At 34.5% G+C, this 16,343-nt stretch overlaps 1 protein-coding gene across 1 annotated transcript in view; it reads right to left on the bottom strand.

The window, feature by feature from the left end:
• Positions 1–16,343, bottom strand: part of MTREX (Mtr4 exosome RNA helicase) — a 134,633-nt gene that overhangs the window by 46,661 nt on the left and 71,629 nt on the right. Inside the window, exons 17-18 of the mRNA XM_079918328.1 lie at positions 10,118–10,290; positions 9,451–9,519 (exon numbers count right to left, since the gene is read on the bottom strand). Of these exons, the coding sequence (XP_079774454.1) occupies positions 9,451–9,519; positions 10,118–10,290 (242 nt within the window). The remainder of the gene's footprint in view (positions 1–9,450; positions 9,520–10,117; positions 10,291–16,343) is intronic.

Raw genomic sequence — 16,343 nt, 5'->3', positions numbered from 1 at the left:
GCTACAATATATTATTGGAAATGTCCAATTTCTAAGGAAAAATTATGAGACATGGACAAAGACAGAAAAGTATGAACTATAACCTATAAAACAGAAAAAAAAGCAGGCAACAGAAAGTGCCTGTGAGAGTGACCAGATGTTGGATTAAACAAAGTCTTAAAGGTAGCCATTATAAATATGCACAAAGAACTATGGAACCATAATTAAAGAAGTAAAGGAAGGGACAATAATCAATGTCCCAATTTGACAATAACAATCAAATAGAGAATATCAATAGATAGATATAATAAAAAGAACCAACAGGAAATTCTAGATTTCAAAAGTGAAATACCTGAAATGAAAAACTCACTAGAGGAATTCAACAGCATATGTGAAGTACAAGAAAGCATTAACAAATCTGAAGATAGGCTGGAAGAGATGATATAATCCAAAAACGGGGGGGGGGGGGGGGAAGAAGAAAAATGAACAAAGCCACAGAGAAATGTAGGTCACCAGTAAGAATGACAACATAAACATAATGCGAATACCAGAAAAAGAGGAAAGAAGTAATGAAAAAATATTTAATAAAATAATGGCTGAAAACTTAGCAAAATTAATTGAAAAACAATCTACAGGAAACTCAATGAACTCCAAACAGAGTAAATGCAAAAAGATGCCCAAATACACATATCACAGCAAAAATGCAAAAACCAAACATAAATAGAAAATCTTGAAAGGAGTAAGGGAAAAGCAAGACTTATTTTTTACAAGGAGACTACAATAAGGTTAACAGCAGAAACTTATCAGGAGAAATGATGGAGGCCAGAGGCAGTGGGTTAGCATATTCACATAATAAACCTCTTAATCAAGAAATCTATATGCAGGCAAAGTTATCGTTCAAAAACAAACATTCCCGAATAAACAAAAAAACGGAGAGAATGTTTTGCTGGCATACCGGCTTTACAGAAAACACTAAAGGAAGTTCTTGAGGCTGAAAGTAAGTGACACCAGTCGTAATATTGAATCCACATGAAGAAACAACTCTGGTAAAGGTAATTATAAAAGACAAAATAATTGACTATTTCCTTTTCTCTTAAATGACTTAAAAACTAATTATATAAAACAAAATGTATATATCGAATTGTTGAGACTGTTGAGCCTATAACAGAAATGTAGTATATTTGCCTATAATAAAACAAAGGAAGTAGGTGGAGCAAAGCAGTATTGGGCTAAGTCAATAAATCTAGATGGTAAGTTGAATTCACAGGAATTAAGAAAGACAACCAGAAATGAAAAATAAGGTTAATATAACAGAAATTATAAATATATACTTACTCTCCTTTCTCCTCTAAGCTTCTTTAAAAGTCATAACATTATATAAAGTAATAATTATAACATGTATTGTTGGGTTTGTAACATTCATAGGTATAATATCTATAACATATATACCACAAAAAGAGGGAAAATGGAACAGAGACATAAAAGAGTAATGTTTCTATATCTAACTGGAATTAAGTTAGTATAAATCTGAAGCTTATTCTATTATGTTAATATGTATACGGAAAGCCCTAGCAACCACCAAGAAAATAACAAAAAATATAGGTAGAGAAAAAAGCCCATGAAATAAATTAAAATGTCACATTAGAAAACAGGTACTCAATGCAAAAGAAAGCACTAAAGGAGGAATAGAAAAACAAAAAAAAGAAATGACACATAGAAAACAAAAAAAGACAGCCATCAATCTAGTCATACCAATAATAACATTAAATGTGAATGGATTAAGCAGCCCAATCGATAGGCAGAGATTTTTCAGATTAGATAAAACAATATCCAACCATGCTGTCTATAGGAGACATAGTTTAAATTCATTGACACGAAAAAGACTCAAAGTAAAAAAGATGGAAAGAGATATAGCATATGAACAACAATCAAAAGAAAGCTGAAGTAGGCTATACTAATCATAAGATGAAACACACTTTAGCAGAACACAAAACACATGAAGCAAAAATTGACAGAAATGAAGAAATAACATTTCAACAATAATAGTTAAGAGACTTCAATACCCCACTTTTAACAATGAATAAAACAACTAGATAGAAGGATCTGCAAGGAAAGAAACAGAAGACCTGAACAACACTCTAAAAAAAACTAGACCTAACAGATACCTAAAGAACATCTCACCTCAACAGAATATACATTCTTCTCAACTGTACATGAAACATTCTGCAGGAGAGGACATGTTAGGTCACTGCACAAACTTCACTAAATTCAAAAGGAATGAAATAATATCAAGTATGTTCTCAACAACAGAATGAAATTAGAAATCAAAAGCAGACAGAAATTCACAAATATATGGAAATAAACACATTCTTAAATAACCAATGGGTCAAAGAAGAACTCAAAAGGGAAATTAAAAATACTTTGAGATGAATGAAAATGAAGACACAATATGCCAAAATTTATGCAGCTAAAATCCTTGCAGATGGAAATTTATTGGTATAAACGTCTTATAAAAGACATTGGTATAAATGTATTATAAAAGAAGAAAATCTCAAATTAATAACCTAATCTTCCACTTTAAGACAATGGACAAAGAACTGCAAACTAAATCTAAAGCTAGGAGATAGAAGGAAATGATAAAGATTATAAATAAAGGAGCAGAAATTAATGAAACTGAAAAATAAAGAAAAATCAATGAAACCAAGAGCTGATTCTTTGAGATGAACAAAACTGATAAACCTTTAGCTAGGTGAAAGATTAAAATTATCAAAATCAGAAATGAAAGAGGGGGGTAAGCTGGGACGAAGTGAGAGAGTGGCATGGACATATATACACTACCAAATGTAAAACAGATAGATAGTGGGAAGCAGCCACATAGCACAGGGAGATCAACTCGGTGCTTTGTGACCTAGAGGGGTGGGATAGGGAGAGCAAGAGGGAGGGGATATGGGGATATATGTATACGTATAGCTGATTCACTTCGTGATACAGCAGAAACTAACACACCATTGTAAAGCAATCATACTCCAATAAAGATGTTAAAAAAAAAGAAATGAAAGAGGAGACATTACTAACAACTTTACAGAAATAAAAAGGATTATAAAGCAATATTATGAACGACTGCACACCACTAAATTAGGTAACTTAGATGAAATGGACTAATTCCTAAAAAGACAAATCACTGAAACTGTTTCTAGAAGAAACAGACAAACTGAACAGACCTATAACAAATAAAGAAACTGATTTAACAATCAATAAACAATCCACAAAGAAAAGCCCAGGCAGGTAACATCACAGCCAAATATTTAAATAATTAATATAAATTCTTAAAGAACTCCTCCAAAAAATAGAAGAGGAGGGGAACACTTCCTAACTCATTATGTGAGGCAGGCATTACCCTGATACCAAACCCAGGGAAAGACAGCAAAAGAAAAGAAAACTACAAAAGAAAACTACAAACCATTATCTCCTTTGAATATGGGTGCAAATATCTTTAACAACATATTAGCAAACCAAATCCATTAACACAGAAAAAGGATAACAGAGAATGAACATCCCAGGAATCCAAAGTTGGTTTAGTATTTGAAAATCAATTAATATAATATACTTCATCAGATTAAACACAAAAGAGAATAAAAAACAACCACATGATTATTTGAATAGGCATATAAAAAGCATCTGATAAAAAACAACTCTCATGACAAAAACACTCAACAAACTAGGAAAAGAAGGAAACTTCCTTAACTCAATAAAGGACACTTATGAAAACATACTTAATGGTGAAAGAGTGAATGATCCCCCCACCTCAAGATTAGGAAAAAGACAAGGGCATCTGCTCCATCAATATTGTACTGGAGGTTCTAGCTAGGCCTATTAGGCAAAAAGAGGAAATAAAATGCACCCAGAATGGAAAGGGAGAAGTAAAACCACCTCTATTTGCAGACAAGAAAATCCTAAAGAACCCACTGTTAGAACTAATAAAGTTAGCAAAGTTACAGAATGCAAGATCAATACATAAAGTCAACTGTGTTAATATATACTTGCCATGAAATATTAAAAAATGAAATCAAAAGAACAATTCCATTTATGATAACATCAAAAGATTAAAATATTCAGGAATAAATTTAACAAAAGAAGTACAAAATTTATACTTGGAAAACAAATTACTGTTGCAAGCAATTTCAAAAGATCTTAAAAAATGGGAAAACTTCCCATGTTCACAATCGAAAGACTCAAGAGCTGTAAGCTGACAATACTCTCTCCAAAATGATCTAAAGATTAAATGAAATCCCTATCAGAATCCCAGCTAACTTCTTTGTAGAAACTGACAGATAATAAAATTCACATGGACTTGCAAGGGTCACAGAATAGCCAACAACACAATCTTGAATAAAGGTGGAGGTCTTACCAATCCATTTCTTCAAACCTTAACTACAAAGATACAGTAATACAGACAGTATGGTACTGGCATAAGGATAAAGATATAGATCAACTGAACAGAACTGAGAATCCAGAAATAAAATCATGTGTCCATGATCATCTGAGTTTTGACAATGGTGCCAGCATAATTTAATGAGAAAAGAATTTTCCAACAAATAGTCCTAGGACAAGAAAAAAGTTGGATTCTTATCTTAAGTCACATATAAAAATCAGCTCAAAACGGAACAAAGACCTAAATGTTAAGAACTAAAACTATAAAACTTAGAAAAAAACATAGGGGTAAATCTTCATGGTCTTGATGTTGGCAGTGGTTTCTTATATATGACATCAAAAGCCTAAGTAACAACAACAACAAGAAATTGGATTATATCAAAATTTAAAACTTTCGTGCTTTAAAGAACATTGCCAAGAAAGTGAAGATGTGCAAGATGGCATCTCAGGTGTATTCTAGTAAACATTTAGGGAAGAGTTAACAACTCTCCTGCTCAAGTTATTCCAAAAAATTGTAGAGGAAGGAACACTTCCAAATTCCTTCTACAAGGCCATCACCACCTTGATACCAAAACCAAAGATATCACAAAAAAAATGAGAAGCTAATATCACTGCAGAACATAAATGCAAAAATCCTAAACAAAATATTAGCCAACCAAATTCAATACTACATTAAAAAGACCAAAGCCGAGATCCAGTGGGATTTATCTCAGGGATGCAAGGACAGTTCAATATCCACAAATCAGTCAATGAAACACCACATTAACAAACTGAAGAATAAAAATCACATGATCTTCTCAATAGATGCAGAAAAAGCTTTTGATAAAATTCAACACCCATTTACAATAAAAACTCTCAACAAAGCAGGTATAGAGGGAACATACCTCAACATAATAAAGGCCACATATGACAAATCCACAATTAACATCATACTCAATGGTAAAAAAGCTGAAAGCATTTCCTCTAAGACCTGGAACAAAACAAAGATGCCCACTCTTGCCACTTCTATTCAACACAGTAGTGGAAGTCCTAGCCACAGCAATCAGACAAGAGAAAGAAATAAAAGGAATCCTAATTGGAAAGGAAGAAGTAAAACTTTAACTGTTTGCAGATGACATGACACTATACACAGAAAATCCTAAAGATGCCACCAAAAACTACAGAACTCATCAATGAATTCAGTAAAGTTGCAGGATACAAAATTAATATACAGAAGTCTGCTGCACTTCTATACATTAACAAAGAAAGAGAAATCAAGAAAACAATTCCATTCACAATTGCACCACTGCACCAAAGAGAATAAAATACCTAGGACTACATCTTACTAAGGAGGTAAAAGACCTGTACCATAAGAAAACTACACTATACTATAGGGAAAGTGCATGACAATAATGAAAGAAATTGAAGACAACATGAACAGATGGAAAGGAATATTGTAATCATAGACTGGAAGAATTAATATTGTTAAAATGACCATATTCCCCATGGCAATCTATAGTTTCCAAACAATCCCTATCAAATACCAATGGCATTTTTCACATAACTAGGACAAATAATTCTAAAATATGTATGGAAACACAAAAGACCACAAAGAGCCAAAACAATCTTGAGAAAGAAAAACAACCTGGAGAAAGAAGAGCAAAACTGGAGGTATTATACCCCCTGATTCAAAACTATACTACAAAGCTACAGTCATCAAAACAGCACGGTACTGGCATTAAAAAAAAGACACATAGATCAATGGAACTGAATACAGTCCAGAAAATGGGCCCACACTATTATATGGGCAATTAATCTATGACAAAGGAGGCAAGAATATACAATGGGGAAAAGACAGCCTCTTCAACAAATGGTGTTGGGAAAACTGGACAGCTACACATGGAAGAATCAAACCAGACTACTCTCCCACACTATGCTCAAAAATAAATTCAAAATGGATTCAAGACTTAAATGTAATGTGTGAAACCATAAAACTTCCAGAAGTAAACACAGGCAGTAAAGTCTTTGACACTGGTCTTGGTAATATTTTTTTGGATCTGTCTCCTCAGGCAAGGGAAACAAAAGCAAAAATAAACAAATGGGACTAAATCAAACTGAAAAGGTTTTAGTCAGTGAAGGAAACTATGAACAAAACTAAAAGATCACCGACTGAATGGGAAAAGATATCTGCAAACGATATATCCAATAAGGGGTTAATATCCAAAATATACAAAGAACTCACAAAACTCGACATCAAAAAAACCAAACAACCTGATTAAAAAATGGCAGAGGGCTTGAGTAGATGTTTTTCCAAAGAAGTCATCAGGATGGCCATCAGGTACACGAAAAGATGCAACATCACTAATCATAAGGGTAACGCAAATCAAAACCCCAATGAGCTATTCACCTCACACCTGACAGAGTGACTATTAACAAAATGACAAGAAATATAAATGTTGGTGAGGATATGGAAAAAAGGGAACCCCTGTGCACTGATGGTGGGAATGTAAACTGGTGCAGCCACTATGGAAAAGTGTATGGCGGTTCCTCAAAAAAGTGAAAATATAACTACCAAATGATTCAGCAATTCCACTCCTGAGTATTTATTTGAAGAAAACAAAAACACTATTATTCAAAAAGATATATGCACGCCTATGTTCCTTGTAGTATTACTGTATATCTCATAATAGCCAAGATATGGAAGCAACCCAAGTGCAATCAATAGAGGAAAGAAAATGTCTCTCTCTCTCCCCCCCACACACAAACACACAGGAATATTACTAAGCCATGAAAAAGAATGAAACCTTGCCATTTCCAACAACATGGATGGACCCGGAGAGTATTACGCTCAATGAAATAAGCCAGACAGAGAATGACAAATACTAGATGACTTCACTTAAATGTGGAATATGAAAAACAAAACGAGTGAACAAACATAACCAAACAGAAACAGAGTCATTGATGCAGAGAAAAGATGGCTGCCAGAGGGAAGGGGAGGGGAGGAGGAGAGAAATAGGTGAGGGAGATTAAGAGGTACAAACTTTCAGTTACTAAATAAATGAGTCACAGGCAAGAAATGTACAGTGTGGGGAATATAGTCTATGTAATATCTTTTCCTGGTGACAACTAGAATTATCACTATGAACATTTTGAAATGTACAGAATATATCATTATGTTGTATAACAGGAACTAACAGTGTTGTCAGTCAATTATGTTCCCAAAACAAACAAACTCATAAACAGAGAGATCAGATTTGTGGTTTTCAGAGGCAGGGGTAGGGGAAGGGGGAATTAGACGAAAGTAATAAAAAGATATAAACTTCTAGTTATAAAATAAATAAATACTAGGGATATAACGTACAACGTGATAAATGTAATCAACAGTGCCATTAATTATAATCTTATAATATAATTATAACATAACAGTGCTGCTATACATGAAAGTTGAGAGTAAATGCTAAGAATTCTCATCACAAGGAAAAAAGAGTTTTTAAATTTCTTTAATGTACCTATATGCGATGATGGGTGTTCACTCAATGTACTGTGGTAATCATTTCATGATGTATGTAAATCAAACCATTACATTGTACACTTTAAATTTATATAATGCTGTATTTCAACTGTATCTCAATAAAACTGGAAGAAAAAAAAACCCCAAGCAAACCAATCAACCAACCGATTAACCTTCAATGGCCTGCCACTGCTTTCAAATATTTAAATCTAGACCCAACATGCTCAAAATCTGTATTTTAAATACTTTCCATGATTAACCTCAATACTTTTTATTTTACTCTTTCCCTTCACCTGAAATGTTCTGTGCCTGCTGCATACTACTTCCACCAGTGAATATCCATCAAATGAAATTCTACTTAGGTTTCAAGGTTCCATTTAAAATTTTAAATTCTCTTCCTTCTCAGGTGCCATCTCTAATAGCTCAGACAAAATTTCTTCCTCCTCCTGCTCCAAATGCACTTTGCTTATATCTTTACTGAAGTATTTCATAATCTGCCTTAAATTTTCATTATCTGCTTGCCTCTGTTCATAAAATGAGTGAGTACAGGAATTGTGTCTATGGTCAATGAATGCTTCTTAAATTAGAATCAAATGAGACAATGAGTGTGACAATACTTTGAAAAACATTCCTGTAAATTATGAAAATGGTAATAATCTATTCAGTGGGATTAATCATAGATCATTAATCAAAACTCCTATCACAAACCTATGAACTTAATTATTTCTCCACAACAAATGGCTTCAGTATCTCAAAGTTCATTTACATATTTCAGGACTAACTTTCAATCCCAAAGCTTAATTCTCAATTGCCTTTACACATAGGCAGGACAAAGAAGTTAATGACAACAAAATCATGAGATCATCTCATGCAAACCCTTCATTTTAAAGAAAAGAAAAAACAGGCATGAAGATTCAGAATGTCCTGCCTGAGGTCATATATTGGCACTGTTGGTTGGTGCCTACTGCAGGTAAAGAAAATATAATAGAAGGGAAGGCTGATTTAATTTTGAGGTAATCATTTTTCTAACAAATTATCAAAATCATCCTTGACTTTATGTATACGTAATCTCTTCAAAGTATTTATATTAATAATGACCAAAAGCAACTTTATTATTGCCTTCATGTAGAGAGAGTAAGTAAAATTAACCAGCTTTCCTAAGTTCTTTCTTTTATGTCTCTAACATATACCTGAATCAAAATTCCAATTTTCAGTGTCATATGCTAATTTTTTCTAATATTCAATTTAAACAGTAAGTTTATAAAAAGGACTGGTAAACTCAGAGAATAAATGTAAAACTGTCATGAAATTAAAATCTGTGATAGTGTTAGGAAAATAGCCATACCACTTTAAGGATAAAATTTATGATTATTCAAAAAATTAATTCCTTATATAGAATTTATTACAGTTTCTCTTAAGGTAATGCTATTTCTTTTTTTCTTTCTTTTTTTTTTTGGTAATGGTATTTCTAATCTGATCAATTTCCTGAGCCTGAAAAAACATTTCACTAAAAATTTACATACAATTCCACTTTTAGGACAACAGTTTACCTTAACATTTGATTTTTTTGAGAAATTCACCACTACACCCCAGCCAAAATCGTCTCCTTCATTCTTTACCTGAAAAGAAAGTAAAGCAAGTAAAAAGGAATGTTTATGTCCAAAAGGCAATTTAGATATCATGCCCACATTACAGGCTAATAAAACTTTGAGTCTTCCTGATAAAATGTTTTTTTGAAAGATCATTGTTAAACTTAAAAAAAAGAAAAAAAAAGAAATTAACCCTACAGAAAGAAATCTCTGCCAAATTTCAAGGGATTCCAGAACAGCAATAACAGGAATTTCTCAGTTGGCAAATAAATGTTAAAAATGATATGGTGTATTTGTTTGGAGAATATCTGAGGTCTTTTATAGCTAATGAATTCATCCAGGTCTTAAAACTGCGTTACTCTGGGACAGCATTTCATAACTGGAAATATTTTATGTTAATTCCAAAACTGTCCACTTCAATTTATATCCCCCCAAATGAAAATCAGTAGCGATTAAAAGGCCTTCACATGACCCCTCCTTCATCAGTGCCACATGAAACAGGTAAAAGAATAAAATTAATATAGATTAAAAAAACTACTGTATTTTACCAAGATAAGAAAAAAAATTGGAAGCTTCATGCAAAAAATATTAAATATTGAAATAATTTATGACAAAAATAATGACATACCTTTACCAAACGACCTGGTTGTAGAAATGGTAAGCAATATTTTGGTTTGTGAATATATTCTTCAATTTCTTTACCCAATTTGGCAAGCTGCTGCCTAATCTTATAATAGATGACTACACTTTCTTCATTTGGTATTACTATTTTATTATACTGTTCTTCTGAGTTCTTTACCTCTGTAAGTAAAAACACATACACAACATCACAAAATTATACATCTTATGTAAATTATACCAAAGATACATCTTTTTTTACTACTACAATTGTAGGGAACAAATTCAGACCGCTTAGGTTAGAAGCTTTGAGGAAAAGATTCAGAGACAACCATAAGACATGCTGTCTAGTTTCTCCCTTCCCCATTAAGGTTCACCTTCTCTATTTCTTCTCACAGTTCCCCAACTCACTGTGACCTCAAAGTGATTCTGAACTGGAGTGGTTTTGTCTGGTAAGTTAATTCTCTCCTGTGGATAGGGGGAGAAGACTATTTCTGAGAATTCTAGACCTACACTGTTGAACAAGCACTGCCCTGTAAAACTTTGTATTATGGTAGAAATGTTCCATATCAGCACCTTCCAGTATAATACCCAGTAGACACTATGTGGCTAGTTAAATTTAAAATAATTAAAATTAAATAAAATTAATCATTTAGCTCTTAAATTGCAGTAGCACCATTTCAAATGCTCAACAGCCATATGTGGCTGTTGACTTCAGTACTTGAAAAGCACAGAGAGAATATTTCCACAGAAAGTTCTACTGGACAGCACTATTTTGGATCTTCTAATATGCCGCTTTAACTCCGCAAAAAACCCAGTTTGTTAATGTCATCAGGCTTCCTCCACCACCTGGGACTATGTCTCCTAAAACAGAAGACAGGAAATTCAACCATAGTTATCCCTCTACTCAGTCAGTGGCCAAAACACTAGCCCCTTTCAGCAACTGTCCTATTAGTTAATCTAACCATCTCTGATGCCATTCCCTGCTCCAATTTTTGCAGCTAGTGCTGACCTCCCATTCTCACTCATTCCATTATGCCTCTTTCCCACTGTGAACAAACACTATTTTTACTTGGGTAAACCACACATAAAATTCACTATTAATGACATGTAGTACACTAACAATATATGAAACCATCACTACCATGTAGTTCTAGAATATTTTCACTACCCCAAAACTCCATACCCTTTAAGCAAACACTACTCATTCTTTCCTCCACCAGACCCCGGCAACCTTTCTGTCTGCATGAATTTGCCTATTCTAGATATTCCATATATATGGAATCATACAATGTGTGGCTTTTGTCTTTGGCTTCCTTCACTTAGCATAATCTTCTCAAAGTTCATCCATGTTGTGGCATGTATCAGTACTTCATTTCTTTTAATGGTGGAATAATATCACACTATATGGGTACACCATTTTGTTTACCAGTTGATGGACATTTGGATTATTTCTACCTTTTGGCTACCGTGAGTAATGCTGCTATGAACATTCATGCACCAGTTTCTGTTTGAACGTATTTCCAATTCTTTTGCTTATATACCATGAGTGGATGGCATTGCTGGGTCTTACAGTAATTCTATATTTAAATTGCTGGGGAAGTGCTAAACTATTTTTTGCAACAACCACACCATTCTGTTAATTACCTAAAAAAAAAAAAAAAAAATACCCATCCTAGTGAGTGTGAGGTAGCTTGCTATGGTTATGATATGCATTTCCCTAATGATGTCGACCATCTTTTCATGTACTTATATGAAAAGATGTACTTATATATCTTCTTCATGTACTTATATATATCTTCTTTGCAAAAATGTCTATTCAGATCTTTTGTCCATTTAAAAATTAGGGTCACTGCCCTTGTCCCCATGGTGAGCCAAGCCACTCCTTGCCCCTGCAAGAGACCCTCCAACACTAGCAGGTCAGGAGTTCCATGGACCCTGAACACTGTGGATGGAAACCAGTGTGACCTATGAACTTGGGTTGCTTGTTTTTACACGAATTGCACTGAACTTTGAATTCCACTCAAAGCTGTAGAGAGACTGTTCTGAGGACCGGGATAATTTTTGCAGTAACACAAGCCATGTGGCTGACAGGGTCTTGGTGCTCTGGCCGTGTTTCAGGCCTGTGCCTCTGAGGTGGGAGAGACAAGTTAATGACACTGGTCCACCAGAGACTTCCAGGCTCCATGTAATATCAAATGGCGAAAGCTCTCCCAGAGATCTCCATCTCAATACTAAGACCCAGTTCCACTGAACAAACAGCAAGCTACAGTGCTGGACACCCTATGCCAAACAACTAGCAAGACAGGAACACAACACCACCCATTAGCAGAGAGGCTGCCTAAAATCATAAAGTCACAGACATCCCAAAACACACCACCACACACGGTCCTGCCCACCAGAAAGACAAGATCCAGCCACATCCACCAGAACATGGGCACCAGTCCCCTCCACCAGGAAGCCTACACAACCCACTGAAGCAACCTTAGCCACTGGGGACAGACACCAAAAACAACAAGAACTACGAACCTGCAACCTGCGAAAAGGAGACCCCAAACACAGTAAGCTAACCAAAATGAGAACACAGAGAAACACACAACAGATGAAGGAGCAAGGTAAAAACCCACCAGACCAAACAAATGAAGAGGAAATAGGCCGTCAACCTGAAAAAGAATTCAGAGTAATGATAGCAGAGACAATCCAAAATCTTGGAAAGAGAATGGAGAAAATACAGGAAATTTTGAACAAGGACCTAGAAGAACTAAAGAGCAAACAAACAATGATAAACAACACAATAAATGAAATTAAAAATTCTCTACAAGGAATCAGTAGCAGAATAACTGAGGCAGAAGAATGGATAAGTGACCTGGAAGATAAAAGAGTGGAAATAACTACGACAAGCAGAATAAATGAAAAAGAATGAAAAGAATTGAGGACAGTCTCAGAGACCTCTGGGACAACATTAAACGCACCACCATTCGAATTATAGGGGGTCCCAGAAGAAGAGGAGAAAAAGAAATGGACTGAGAAAATATTTGAAGAGATTATATTTGAAAAGTTCCCTAATATGGGAAAGGAAATAGTCAACTCCAGAAGTGCAGAGTCCTATACAGGATAAATCCAAGGAGAAACAAGACAAGACACATATTAACTGAATGATCAAAAATTAAATACAAAAAAAATATTAAAAGCAGCAAGGGAAAAACAACAAATAACATACAAGGGAATCCCCATAAGTTTAACAGCAGATCTTTCAGCAGCAACTCTGTAAGCCAGAAGGGAGTGGCAGGACATATTTAAAGTGGTGAAAGGGAAAAACCTAAAACCAAGATTACTCCCTACCCAGCAAGGATCTCACTCCGATTCGACAGAGAAATTAAAACCTTTACAGAAAAGCAAAAGCTAAGAGAAATCAGCACCACCAAACCAGCTTTACAACAAATGCTAAAGGAACTTCTCTAGGCAGGAAACACAAGAGAAGGAAAAGACCTACAATAACAAACCCCAAACAATTAACAAAATGGTAATAGGAACGTACATATCGATAACTACCTTAAATGTAAATGGATTAAATGCTCCAACCAAAAGACACAGACTGGCAGAATGGATACAAAAACAAGACCTGTACATATGCTGTCTACAAGAGACCCACTTCTGACCTAGAGACACATACAGACTGAAAGTGAGGGGATGGAGAATGATATTCCATGCAAATGGAAATCAAAAGAAAGCCAGAGTAGCAATACTCATATCAGATAAAATAGACTTTAAAATAAAGAATGTTACAAGAGACAAAGAAGGACACTACATAATGAGCAAGGGATCAATCCAAGAACACATAATTGTAAATATTTATGCAACCAACATAGGAGCACCTCAATACATAAGGCAAATGCTAACAACCATAAAAGGGGAAACCGACAGTAACACAATCATAGTAGGGAACTTTAACACCCCACTTTCACCAATGGACAGATCATCCAAAATGAAAATTAATAAAGAAACACAAGCTTTAAATGATACATTAAACAAGATGGACGTAATTGATATTTATAGGACCTTTCATCCAAAAACAACAGAATACACTTTCTTCTCAAGTGCTCCTGGAACATTCTCCAGGATAGATCATATCCTGTGTCACAAATCAAGTCTTGGTAAATTTAAGAAAACTGAAATCGTTTCAAGTTATCTTTTCTGACCACGATGCTATGGAACGAGATATCAATTACAGGAAAAAATCTGCAAAAAACCAAACATATGGAGGCCAAACAATACACTACTAAATAACCAAGAGATCACTAAAGAAATCAAATTGGAAATCAAAAAAATACCTAGAAACAAATGACAATTAAAACACGATGACCCAAAACCTATGGGATGCAGCAAAAGCAGTTCTATGAGGGAGGTTTATAGCAAGCACTACAATCCTACCTCAAGAAACAAGAAACATCTCAGATAAACAACCTAACCTTACACCTAAAGCAATGAGAGAAAGAAGAACAAAAATAAAAAACCAAAGTTAGCAGAAGGAAAGAAAGAAAGATCAGATCAGAAATAAATGAAAAAGAAATGAAGAAAATGACATCAAAGATCAATAAAATTAAAAGCTGGTTCTTTGAGAAGATAAACTAAATGGATAAACCATTAGCCAGACTCATGAAGAAAAAAGGGAGAAGACTCAAATCAGTAGAATGAGAAATGAAGAAGTAACAATCGACACTGCAGAAATACAAAGGATTGTGAGAGATTACTACAAGCAACTCTATGCCAATAAAATGGAAAACCTGGAAGAAATGGACAAATTCATAGAAAAGTACAACCTTCCGAGATCGAACCAGGAAGAAATAGAAAATACAAACAGACCAACAGACAAGCACTGAAACTGAGACTGTGATTAAAAATCTTCCAACAAACAAAAGCACAGCACCAGATGGCTTCACAGCCAAATTCTAACAAACATTTAGAGAAGAGCTAACACCTCCCTTCTCAAACTCTTCCAAAATATAGCAGAGGGAGGAACACTTCCAAACTCTTTTTACAAGGCCACCACCACCCTGATACCAAAACCAGAAAAAGATGTCACAAAGAAAGAAAACTAGAGGCCAGTATCACTGATGAATATAGATGCCAAAACTCCTCAACAAAATACTAGCAAACAGAATCCAACAGCACATTAAAAGGATCATACACCATGATCAAGTGGGGTTTATCCCAGGAATGCAAGGATTCTTCAATATACGCTAATCAATCAGTGTGATAAACCATATGATCATCTCAATAGATGCAGAAAAAGCTTTTGACAAAATTCAACACCCATTTATGATAAAAACCCTCCAGAAAGTAGGCACAGAGGGAACTTACCTCAACATAATAAAGGTCATATATGATAAACCCACAGCCAACATCGTTCTCAATGGTGAAAAGCTGAAACCATTTCCTTTAAGATCAGGAACAAGACAAGATGTCCAAACTCACCACTATTATTCAACATAGTTATGGAAGTTTTAACCACAGCAATCAGAGATGAAAAAGAAATAAAAGGAATCCAAATCGGAAAAGAAGAAGTAAAGCTGTCACTGTTTGCAGGTCACATGACATAATACATAGAGAATCCTAAAGATGCTACCAGAAAACTACTAGAGCTAATCAATGAATTTGGTAAAGTAGTAGGATACAAAATTAATGCACAGAAATCTCTTGCATTCCTATTCACTAAGGATGAAACCTGAAAGAGAAATTAAGGAAACACTCCCATTTACCACTGCAACAAACAGAATAAAATACCTAGGAATAAACCTACCTAAAGCGACAACAGACCTGTATGCAGAAAACTATAAGACACTGATGAAAGAAAATAAAGATGAAACAAACAGATGGAAAGATATACTATGTTCTTGGATTGGGAAAATCAACATTGTGAAAATGACTACACAACACAATCTACAGATTCAATGCAATCCCTATCAAACTACCAATGGCATTTTTCACAGAACTAGAACAAAAAATTTCACAATTTGTATGGAAACACGGAAGACTCCGAATAGCCAAAGCAATCTTGAGAAAGAAAAATGGAACTGGATGAATCAGGCTCCCAGACTTCGGACTATACTACAAAGCTACAGTAATCAAGACAGTATGGTACTGACACAAAAACAGAAATATAGATCAATGGAACAGGATAGAAAGCCCAGAGATAAACACACACATATGGTCACCTTATCTCTGATAAAGGAGGC

Source organism: Stenella coeruleoalba, assembly GCF_951394435.1.
Source record: "Stenella coeruleoalba genome assembly, chromosome: 3".
In the NCBI taxonomy this organism is placed as follows: domain Eukaryota; kingdom Metazoa; phylum Chordata; class Mammalia; order Artiodactyla; family Delphinidae; genus Stenella; species Stenella coeruleoalba.
The sequence above is the reverse complement of the archived record's forward strand: the minus strand, read 5'-3'. Positions and strand labels throughout refer to the sequence as shown.